Here is a 12,498-nt window from a genome sequence, read left to right on the forward strand (position 1 = left end):
GAGCCATTGCCATTTGGCTTAGGAAAGCTATCGAGCGGTATTTAAAGCGAACCATTAATAAGATTGCTAAATGTATTTATGTTCATGAGTGTATTGTAGCCACAAGTAATTGAATTGTTAAGAAATAATTTATGGTAATATTATTTCTGATGCATCCACAGATTTTATATATATATATATATATATATATATATATATATATATATATATATATATATATATATATATATATATATATATATATATATATATATATGGAGTAATGACTCAATTACAACGTAAATGATTTGTTTTAAATATACATCGGTTCAGAGATTATCAGATTAGAATTAACGCATAATAAGCGAATAAATTATTATAATATTTATATTTTTGTTACTGTAATTATTTATTTATTTAATATTTTAACAACATTTTTTCTATATATAATGTAGTAATTTCAAATTCTTTACCGCAATACTTAACCTAAATAAGTTAATTTTGCCCGATTGTGCTTAATATTTTATTACTAACAATTTTATTATTTGTTATTATTAAAAATTGGTAATATTCTTAGCTTCATAAGCATACTTGTTTCCAAGAAATCATATTGTAGAATCTTATTTTATAATAGTCCCATACTGTTTTCTGTATTTCATAATTCTGTTTTATTAGTTAAATAGTTAAGAATGAATGGCTTCTTAATCCTTACTTAATTAATTACCTTTGCTATAATTAAATCAAAATGATATACAAAGTCCTTTATTGGCATTGTCGGATCCTAAATTTATAATTTATTTAATGAAAAACTTATTTTATTTGTAACTTTAATATTGTCTTCCAAAAACAAATATGCTCTAAAATTAATTTACTAATTGTATCTAACAGTTTTGTACATATTAGTTTGCATACCGGATTCTTTGTTTTCGCGTCTGTTTTAGTGTCAGTTTGTATTTACCGTATCATAAAAATGTTTATATTCAAAGATTGTATGTATAAAAATTACTATTATAAGCTCAATCTGGATGCCAACTATGTTAATTTAATCATAATTAATAAGATATAATATTATATAATCACATTATAATAAAGTTCAAAATAATATAAAATAAAATTCAACCTAATGGGTTTTATCAATATTCATTTCTATATGGAATGGTACAAGATAATAACAGAAAACAATCGGCTCCTTATGATGCTTTCATATTATTTTATGAAACTAATACTCAAATGTAAACTATGACTAATAACGGAGCCAAACTATTGCCGCGCGATGTTGCCGCATATATCGGAGCTCACCTTGTATGGAGTCTATATATTGTTGGATGGCTTACGGTCAAATCTCGAACCTAAATCTATATATAAATGTTAAACTCTTAACAAAATGAGCTCCGGCAACATTTTTGCTATTACGCGTTTTAGACCGTGTTCAGGACTTCAGAGAGATAAATTAGAAAAATTGTTTATTATGTTTATAAAATTCTTATATGTATTTCCCAAAATACCGTTTTCATAACATCTGAGGTTTCATAGCTTTATGACGGTATTTTGGATCTCTCTGGCAGAACATTTTGTTGTCACAGCCTACAGTATAGTTTCAGAGTGGGTATGGCATACACACCACCTTAAATAGGGCGAACCAAGAGGTTCACACGCATTCACGTTATCATTCATGATTAGTTATTAGTCCAAATTTATATGTTAATATCGATCCGTTTGATTGACTATAGTTCGGATATCTATAGTATTGTATTGCATTGTAACTGCATTCATAAGTAATATAAGTAATTAAGAAACATAATTAAGAAACAGTTTACATTTATTTATAAAAGTATCTAGAAACTAATTGATGTCAGTTTCGTGAATCAGTGACATCTCCAAGAAGAACTTATTTTTGACTCTACTGAGCCAACGTTACGGAACATTATTTTATGAATTAATCAAGTAATTCAACAGACCGTATATACTCCGAATCACTAAAAAAACCGAGTTCACATTCGATTTCGGATCTCACCGTCTAAATCGGATCTCGTTTTGTATATAGTTTATCAAAAACGGATCCCGCCTTGTATTAGTATTATATTAATTTGTAACATTAGTATTATTATTTGTTGAAATAAATTCTACTATTTCCGAATACCAAAAAAAATAACGACGACAAAAGAGCGAAGAACAAAGAAAGGTTTACGGTTAGCGCAAACCATTTTATTATATTGGATCGTAAAATAAAAACTTTACTGGTATCCCTGACCATTTCCATTATGTTTTCGCCGCTTGTAATACACAATTTTATATGTATCTGCAGTGGCCATTCCATCTCGAATTCGCCCCAGTCGAAAACGCGGACCCACCCGAATTGTACGAACCGTATCGTTTGTCCGTGGAATTTACGTTTTACAATGGATCGTGTACAGGACGACATTGTCGAGTAGGATTTCGATCAGCATAACATATCTACGATTTCGTTTTAGGTAGAATTCGAACACGGCAATTTGCGTTTTCTTTTTTTCATGTCAGTCACCGTAGGCTCTACATTAAATGGACCAACAGGAAAGGAAAAATGTTGTAAATGTGTTTTCCACCGAGTAGCGGTTGTATAATTTCATGACTATATATGAACACTTAAAAAGTCAAGTCAGAATTTTTATAACCACTTAAAAATCGGGCAAAACAAAAAGAGTGTCTCAAATACTCATAAGTTATCTTTCCCATCTTTTACTATTTTTTGCCGGCTCAGTGGCACAATGGTGAAGACGACAGGACGGTCCCTGTTCGGCGATAGTCGCGGGTTGAAATTCTGCTGGTGCATGTACTTTCTATTTGTGATTGACAAATTGATTTACAATTAAATGCCTTTGTAGGCAACATTTAAATCCGACAAGGAATAACCATCCCAGTCACGCCAGTAACCAGGCTGGGTAAGGCCGGATGTTTTGTGGGATGGTCCCTAAGTTGGCCACTAGCTAGTCGGTAGGTTTAATGCTGAGTACCGTGGTTCGGAGCCCGCGTTAAGGAACAGGTCCAGTCCAAACTCTCGTTGGTAAAAATGAGACTTTAAAATATATAAAAAAAAGTATTTGTATTTTACATTCGAAGTTATATTTTATTCTAGAGAATAGGTCACTGCATGCTATATTTTTATATATTATAGTATTATTTACATAGTTGTTACATCTCTGACCAAATGATCTTATTAGTAAATACTTGGATGTATATCTTAAGACATATCGAGAGTATCAGTATTCATTTATCCATGCACTTATATTTACTACTAACTACAATTATCTACTAATGATTCCTTCATATTTTTCTTAAAGCCTATATGTAAGATTTCAAGTATAAACTTAACTAATTTTTGATGGATGTACTCCCACTGGTGCACTTCATATAGTTTTAAAATACGGCACAGTTTTCACACAAAACTATATTAGTTCAAAGGATTTTTATCTCTTAAAGCAAGGGGTAAGATCACGCAATCTGTCTTTTCGCTGTTTTTTCCGCTTAAGTCGTTTAATTTCTTCGCTGACGGTTGAATGTCGCCTTTTCTAATGTACCATGGAGCTACTTAACAGTGATGCGAAGAGCTTTGTTTTGGTACGTTTGGATCATGTTAATGCTAGTCTTATATATCAAACTCCATAATTATATAACGTAGATCCACACGGGCTTCAGGATTTGTTTGTATATTAACAGTTTATTGTGGACTGTTAATTTAGATTGTCGTCCAAGCAATCAGTACATTTTTTAAACTTCATTAATATTACTGTTTCTGCTACATGGAACCATCAAATCTGACATGGAAAGGGTCGGATTGTCATGACTATAGTGATTAACTCTTGCCGCTTTCAACTGTTCCTGATATCCTTAGACGCATGAGGCATTTTGGCTTTGGCTATTTTGGGTTTTGTAGAGAGGAATTACCATGAAATAAATCACCATTTTATGTAAAAATATCTGCCACATGTATTCCTAAAGCCAGGTTATGTACACTCACATATTCTTTTGAGAGAATTTTGAGAAACTCTAAACCGCTGATTAAATGCCATGATAAAATATCAAAAATTTTTTCATGATTCTTTTTGCCACTGCAATGTTATTGGATATTTGGGATATAATTGAAGACCATCACTTTTATTGGATATTTGGGATATAATTGATAAAAGTATTTGATGGGTTTCCGTAGCAGAATTATTCAGATCAGTTCAACAAAAGTAAAGAATGTCGAGAATGCAGTTTGAAGCATTCCGTAATTAGTGTCTGTAATATCAAATATATAAAAAATAAATTACTCAATTGTACTAAATGAAAAACTTTATTTTATGTGAAGAAGAGTCAAAACCATTAAATTTAACAGTTGTTTACAGTTGTACTTTACACTCATACAGCAACAAGTAATAGCAAGTTTATCTTTTCAACGCAATCAATTCATTTTAGATATGGTTACAATCAATCTAATAAACCAAAAATTTATGAATGATCAAAATTACAATTAATATGTTTTATATCCCCATATTTTTCGTTGTGCCATCTCGTATTACATTTATTGCCTTCGTATAAATTTCGGGATATTCCTTTATTCATTCCGGAACATCATTATTTCGCTTCGTTCAGAAAATATGTCAATTTAGATACAATAATTAACATTAAATAACGATTTACTATTTAATTAAATTAATGCTTGGAAAATAAACCGGAGCGAATTAGTTTTCGACGCCATATCCTGCTAAAGCACGGCATATTTCCCTGACATTTTATGGCTATAATAAAGATAATTTACTATGGTAAAATTGTGGCCGTTATTGTCCACGAAATATTTTTTTCTGCTCATCTCTTGTTTTCTCTTTGCGGTAGAGGCACACAATGTCCGAGCTAAAAATAATAATACACGACAGCGATGTTATTTTTTATTAAAATATTAACTTTTTCTTGCAACATATGTTACTTTAATCTCCTATATTTTAACATAATAAAGGGAAAGGTCCTCGTCGAGTATATTTTTCTGCTATTCTTACTTAAAATTCCTGAGATTACATCGGGAAAAGTCTGCTTGAATTATTGAATCCCACCACACCACACAAGATCAGATGGTTTGATTCTTTTGAGTCTGTGTCCTGTTCTGGTGTTATCCAAGAGTTATATTACTTCGATATTGACATAAGAATGAAGTCTCTCCTCCTGCCTCCTTGTGATTCTCTAGATTTCTGATGAATGAATTCCGTATGTCCATATAGGTTTCAATACTTTCTTGTATAATAATGCACTATGGCAAAATTGTGGCCATTATTTTCCACGAAAAATATTTTTGTGCTCATCTTTTCTCTCTATGACGGCGGCACACAATGTCCAAGCGAAAAGTAATAATATAGGACAACGATTCTGTGTTTTATTAAAATATTAACTTATTCCCGCAACATAGGTTACATTAATCTCAGATATTTTAACAGGAAAAAAAGAAAGAATCCTCGTCGAATATGGTTCTTTGCGATTCTTACTTAAAATTCCCGAGATTATATCGGGAGAAGTCTGGTTGAATTATTACCGCATTACGGCTGATATTTGGGGTATTATTTCGTTTTCTGTTCATGGTGGCGATGATACATGGCTCGACTCGAATGAATTTACAGCTCTTTGAAATTCGGTCCTGGAATAAAATCGTAAAAATGATTTATTGTGGTAATATGGTGGACGTTCTTCGCTTAGTTTAAGTCTGGAGGGCGGTTGAGATTTTTTGTGGTACTGTGTTTTTTGTGAAGGAGTCAATAATGTTAAGTAGTTTATGGCAAAGAAATGTATAGTAGAGAATCTCGGCATTACATCTTTTTATTATTCTCTTAGCATTCCACAATCTACCCAATGGGCGATAAATATTTCATGAGATTTATGTTATACAATAACATGTAGCACTCCACTGACATCGCGCACACTTAACTGTTTGACAACTTTGTTTGACAACACAACATTGTTTGACTTAATTTTCTGGGACACTCTCTCAGAGTGCTTCACACTGCCACTTCGGATCACACTCGTTATGAATCAGGTTTTTACTTTCATAATATGGAGCATCAACGATGACAGGTAGCCCTTTATTTTTGAATCGCTGAAGGATAGCTATATTGGATTTGCTAGTAGTGCCCCACAGTTCGATACCAAGAGCCATATGGGCTTAAGAATTAACTTATATCGCAATATATTAGTACACGCTTTATGAGACAATACATCTAGTTTAGTTTAAGTCAAAGTTGTTTATGCTTTACTAGTACATGTGTCTTCCAATTTAAGAGTATATCGAGATGTATTCTCAGATATTTAGCATTATTTCCTTGCGAGAGTTCATGATTATTAAAGTATACCGGACGACAAGTCCTTCTATGCAGGGTGAACGTCGGGGAAGTCCCTCAGGGAATGGCTCATTCATCACAACCTGAAATTAATTTTGTTGGAATGGAGTTGGACAATAGAGGTTTCTTATAGCTGATATTGGATCCTCGTTAGATAATAAAATCGCCGTGTCGTCACCATATGCTGTTATAGTAGTGATGTTTGAGGTCAGTACATCAGCTGTATACAGGAAATATAACAATGGGTCAGGGACAGTGATAAACACCTGAATATATTGGATGTAGTTCATTGTATTCGTCACCCTGTTTCACGATGAAATGTCTGTCTGTGAGATATAACTTTAGTAGTTGAAAGTTCGAATGGGGCAGAAGAATTTTTAACTTCAATCGACAATACATGACGAGGAATAATGTGTTATATTAACAGTTTTACTTAAATCTCAAATAAATATTAAACCGAGCTACAGTAGCAGTTATTTTCATTTATATAATTTATTAAACAGTCGCTGATGCCAAATCACGATGACGAGTTACACAATTTACCACGTATAATTAAATATATCATTATTATTCATAATTAAATTATCAATTTTAATTTAAAAATCATATTTACAGACTATGCACATTTTTTGAGGAATATCTAAGATTATTACACGTGATTACCAAAATTTTAGTAGAAAATATAAAAAAAATCCCCATATTAAGTCAAGCACCAATCATAATCGTTACGAAACATTAACGTCACTTAACATCTCCTAACCATGATTTTACTCCAACGTCTCAACGGTGCGTTTCGATTTTAATGGGATTATTTACACATCAGCTACACAATCAGTTTTGTGCTACCAACGGGCAGTTTGGCAAAGAGATAGGTAAGAAAAAATCTTCAGTTGAATACTGCGAGAATAGAATTATTGAAAGGAATTGTCCCAGTCCCATATTTGCTAAGATATATCAAAATTCAATGGATGGCAAACTTACTCTAAGAATTTATGATAATAATTTTAATTTTAATAATAACCCTACAAACTTATAAGAGCACATGCAACTACAATACTTCACCAAGTATATTACAAGATCTGTGTTCAAACATGCTCTAACATATTAAATAATCCTATGAATTCTTCAACTGGTTTATTTCTACTGAGTTATTCTTTCACTTAGTTATACTTCTCTCTGCTAGTTTCTTTTACTTTACTTTGCTTGACTAGATGTTATTAATATGTTATTCATTATTGTCTGGACAAGGTTTGTACAAAAACAACTTTAACAACGCTTACGAAAAAGTTGTTTGCATTAAAATCTCACAATATGAAGCAATTGATACCGAAAATAGTTGATAAAATATTGACAGAACTTTTACTTGGTTGAAATCAAAACCACGACGAACATGAGCTACTAAATTAATACATTCAGTCATGAGCAAGAAGGGAGTAAAGATATCATAAGAATAAATAATTTAAAAAATCTAAATATTATCACAGCCAGACTGAAGAGCCTAGAGAAGTTGCTAGAATATATACTCTATAATATAAGATAAGTTATCCTGGTGTATATAGAGAAGCTCCTAGAAAATATAGTTAAAGTTACTCTGACCTACAAAGAAAAGTTCTTGATTATTCAAATGATCGTAAGCATAAGAAATGTAAGCCAGGAATTTCAGAATTATTTCCTTATCCATCTGGATAAATTTCGTAAATAAATATTGTCTAATACGTATCTCAGAACATAGAAGTCTATACTTTAAACTCCAAAGTTTGAATACTAGAGTAAACCTTTCTTAATGTTACGCCTAATTGAACAGGCATCAACTATAGTACATACAATCAGTATATTCAAAATTTAAATATGTCTTAATTTTTGTTTTAAAATTAAGAATTTTGTTCATATTTTACACCTAGATTCCCCAATTAACTTTTATCCTTTATCAGCTAGTTTGATAATGAAAAGTTCGGTAGAAAATATATTCGTAATACTTCACAGAGGATTTTAAAATGCCACTATTCCTCTATTCGAAGCGTTTTAAGTAATTTCCAATAGAACAACCCGATTCCTTATCTATTCACGCCCGAAACGTCAGTTTCTTCGCCTCCCAGACTCAGCCCCCCCGGCGCCTAAACGCCGTCCCATCCCGTTACTTCCACTCCAATATATTTTGTTTATCTCGAATTCTTTCCATATTGAAGGCATTAATTTTATTTTCAGATCCGCACCGACAATGGCAGCCTTCGTCGCGAAGCAAATGGTGGGGAACAAGCTGAACGCTGTCAAAGGTAAAATTGAATTCGATCTTGCTATCCATTAAAGAGATGGGGGGCGGTGAGGGGGCTTTGCGGGGGGTCGTCGTGAGGGAGAAGTGAGAGTAGCAGACGGGAGCGAGGACTGAAAGTGAACGAGGATGGGGGGAATCTGATTTTACCAGCGGTAGACAGGGTGTTTGTCGGTCGAGTTTTAAAGTTCTTGCATCAGATTTGACGGCAATAAAAGTGATTGTTTATGGTTCATGTGGGGACATTTAATTAGTTTAGTGGACAACTTTTGGTAAATGGAATGCCCGTAAAATATATTTAGTTTCTAATTTTACAGGATCGTTTGACTAATGGAAAACTTAAACAACAGTAGTGACACGGGAGACCTTAAAAACGTTGCAATGTTGCCGCAGCAACTCTGGGTTTTAGTACATGTTGGCTCCGACATATAACAAAATTTTAATATAAATAAAATAATTGAACAAATATTCTATTAAGTATAATTAATTTTAACATTATAGTACATCAAATGCATTTATTATCGAAGAATTTAAAACTACAATTAATTTTACAGTCACAATAATTTATAGGTTAGAGTTGTTTTATTATATATACATTGAACTTTTTCCCACACTAATTTAGGTAGGGTTCTAGACGCGTTTTTTATGTAGTGGTATCCCCCGAAGACCTAATCCACCTGATTAACAATCGTATATCTGAGTAATGTATGCTACTTTCATTAGAGATCATATTTGTTTCTTTCGATCCAATGTATCGTTGCAAAGTCATTATGATATTACTATATTTCTTTTTAGTTTGCCCTGTTACTACCTGTATACATATTTTTTGATAAAACTACATTTAATCACTGCATTCTCCTTAATCCATTTGCCATATCTGCAGTTAAAAAGCAGTTAGTATTATTTCTCTCCTCATACATGTTAACTAAATGTTCACGTATATTCTGAACAATAACACATATGCTCATAAAGCTTTCACACTCTATAATACAATTTCCTACAATTAAAGTATATTAATTGTATACTGACCTTTAGTTGTTTTCTCTTTTATCACCCTGTCTGGTCTGGTGTCTATTGACTTGAATGTCTATTACAATACCCCATATCAGCTCAATTGGATTAAATATGCAGTGATGAGGAGGAAGACAAATTATTCTGTGGCCATAACGTGCAGTAATCTGACCCACCAAGTATCTTTTTTCAGGCTTATTTCTAAAAAAGCTAATTACATAAAATGCAATTAAATATTTCATATGTATTTACCGAGTAACAATTTGAAATAGTTCATTGTTTAACATGATTTCCTCGAAACTTAGTTTATGTATTTTAAGCCATTCCTTAATTGCAGCCTTTGTTGATGCACTTATTGGGATTTTCCCCACCAGTGTACTATAGGTATGGTATGGTAGTATGGTAGATATGGTGCATTGTACATAACAATAACTGAGGGTTCCTCCAAGTTCTTTAAAAGCTGATTTTCAAACTACCGTAACAACAAGTTATGGCTCATTTCTCTATGGTAGTCACCCTTGGACTTAGAGGAAAACACTAATTCTGCACCAGGAATAAAGATATTCCTGTTAGAAGAAGAACTATATGTCTGCAATGAAATATTAATAAATGTTATGACTAACAAAATCTAATCGATAGTTATTCGAACGTTTACCTTTTTCCATCAACTTTTTGTTTTCTTTACACTATATTTATTATCATCTTGCTTTGAGCGACACAATGTATCATTCTGAAATATTTATGTCTCATTTAAATATATAAATTAATTTAATAATTCGTCCTTGATTTTGTTATATGTTTTTAAAATTGTATTATTTTAAAAGAAATCTCTGAAAGTTCCATTAAACCACTTCATGGAGTATCTTTACACCATTTAAAATCTATATTACTCAACAATGTGGGTAGGGATGCTCTACATCCCTCAATTAGCTGTATATGTTTTGGATTTTTATGGATACTTTCCAGACTAACAATTTTCTCTGAAATAATTGTATTAAATTATGTTTCGATTGAAAAAATTACTTACTGTTCTTTAAATTTCGTATATTTGATCTCTAACAACAAGCTGATCTTAATTAACCTGCTTCGCATAAACACGGTTCCTTCTTGGTGTATTTAAAGTCATATTGTTTTTTATTTTTTGAGATATTTTAGTGATCGTGTCCGTACTAATATACAGTGCAGCTACAATGCACAAAAAAATATTTTCAATAATTTTACAATTTAAAACAACGTTTGACGGTTTTTAACCTGTAATTATAATATTTTGAAGAATTTTGCAGACGTTTGACAGAAGGACAACTTTTGCAGGCTCTTTAGGTTACATGATCAAACTTCTCTTACAGCATTCTATCTCTTTTTAGATGGAATAAAATGAGAAGGATAATATTGTCTGACTGTAAAACGAATTTCCAAGTTTAGACAGACACATATTGACACACGTATCACTACTGTTTTGAATTGACTATACAATAAAATGTATATGATAATATATAATATATTTTAATATGAAAAAGAAATAAATTGAGCTGCAAAGAAAGTGGGGGTTATAAAGGGATATTATAGAATAACTAGAAGTAATTATATTCATGGAAGTTAGTAGATGTTGACGGAACCACAGTTCTTAAAGAATTATTATAAGATAACTAAAGCTAAGATAACTAATTTTTCTAATTATCGTACCCCGCAAAATAGGGGCTAGTTTAAAATAAAAATAAAAATTTTCCAATAAATTCTGAGTCCATTTTCCATCGTGAAATATATTACACTCCTAAACTATCAAACCGTCAACGTTGCGAACTCCAAGGAAAAAACGAAATTTAGTGCCCCCACCCACCCACACCGTCATCATGAAACCTACGGCCCGGAACCATATTGCTTACCGAGAACTTCGTGCCATTTTAGGCGATTTCCTTATTGAATTTGACCCGACGTAACCCGTTTTACTCCCTCACCTGTGGGGGCACTCCGGCAAAAGCTATTAAATAATTACGGGACGATCTTAAAATAAATCGCTATTGCCCACCAAGCGACGGGACGCACATTTAACACCCCCTCCATCGCCCCGCCAAATTGAAAATTAATTCACCGAAGCATAGAGACGGCCTCAGGATATGTGTCAAATTTATCTAAGATATACGCGGTCGTAAAAACCCTTTAAATTGGAAGCGACACCATTCGTCTGACCTGGAAGGGTTTCGATCTAAATGGATTTTGATAACGTGGGAGCCGTGACGTTATTTCGCCGGTTTATTGCGTGGTGAGGGGGGGCTGAAGATGGTCGTCGATGAACGAATTCGGAGTGTCATGGATCCTTCGTTGCCGGTCTTTATGACGTCGATCCATATCTGGGTTTTTGCATTTTTATATAGGGTCCGTCTCTAATATAAAACATGAAGTATTGGATTACGTATAAAGTTCAGATGATGTTGGATAGAGAACAGAAATTCTCAAGTAGGTTTTATGATAGGTTATTGAGTTACACAACCTGGTCATGTCTAAACGAAGAAGTATACCGAATGGCCCCCCACAGTGTAGGCTGGACATACAGTACCTCTCCTCTTAACACAGCACTGTTTCAGTATTGAAAATATTCAGGATTGTACCCCTAAATATGATAAAAACTTACATTAAAATGTTTGCGTAAAATTTGAAATAAAAATCATTTGTGAACTTAACTTTCAAATCCAACAAACAAACCTTAACAAAACCAAAGTTACAGATAATCCTTATCACTAAATATTAACAACAAACACTCATATTTGGCAAATACAAAATTACATATATTAAGGAAACTGAAGGTACTATTACTAATTAATAATAATCTACATAGAATTGCTTTAGAACACTTTCTATAATGAAATTACATACACTTAACAACTGATCGCCTAGCCTACCGAT

General features: G+C 32.5%; 1 protein-coding gene across 8 annotated transcripts in view; it reads left to right on the forward strand.

Moving 5' to 3' along the window:
• Positions 1 to 12,498, forward strand: part of cpx (synaptic transmission protein complexin) — a 443,610-nt gene that overhangs the window by 207,424 nt on the left and 223,688 nt on the right. For all 8 annotated transcript variants that reach the window (XM_076409239.1, XM_076409236.1, XM_076409241.1 and 5 more), the window contains one exon: positions 8,523 to 8,590. In XM_076409239.1, the coding sequence (XP_076265354.1) occupies positions 8,536 to 8,590 (55 nt within the window). In that variant the 5' untranslated portion in view covers positions 8,523 to 8,535. The remainder of the gene's footprint in view (positions 1 to 8,522; positions 8,591 to 12,498) is intronic.

This window comes from Rhynchophorus ferrugineus, unplaced genomic scaffold (assembly GCF_030347505.1).
Source record: "Rhynchophorus ferrugineus isolate W39M unplaced genomic scaffold, kcgeb_rfMv2 rfM7, whole genome shotgun sequence".
In the NCBI taxonomy this organism is placed as follows: Eukaryota; Metazoa; Arthropoda; class Insecta; order Coleoptera; family Curculionidae; genus Rhynchophorus; species Rhynchophorus ferrugineus.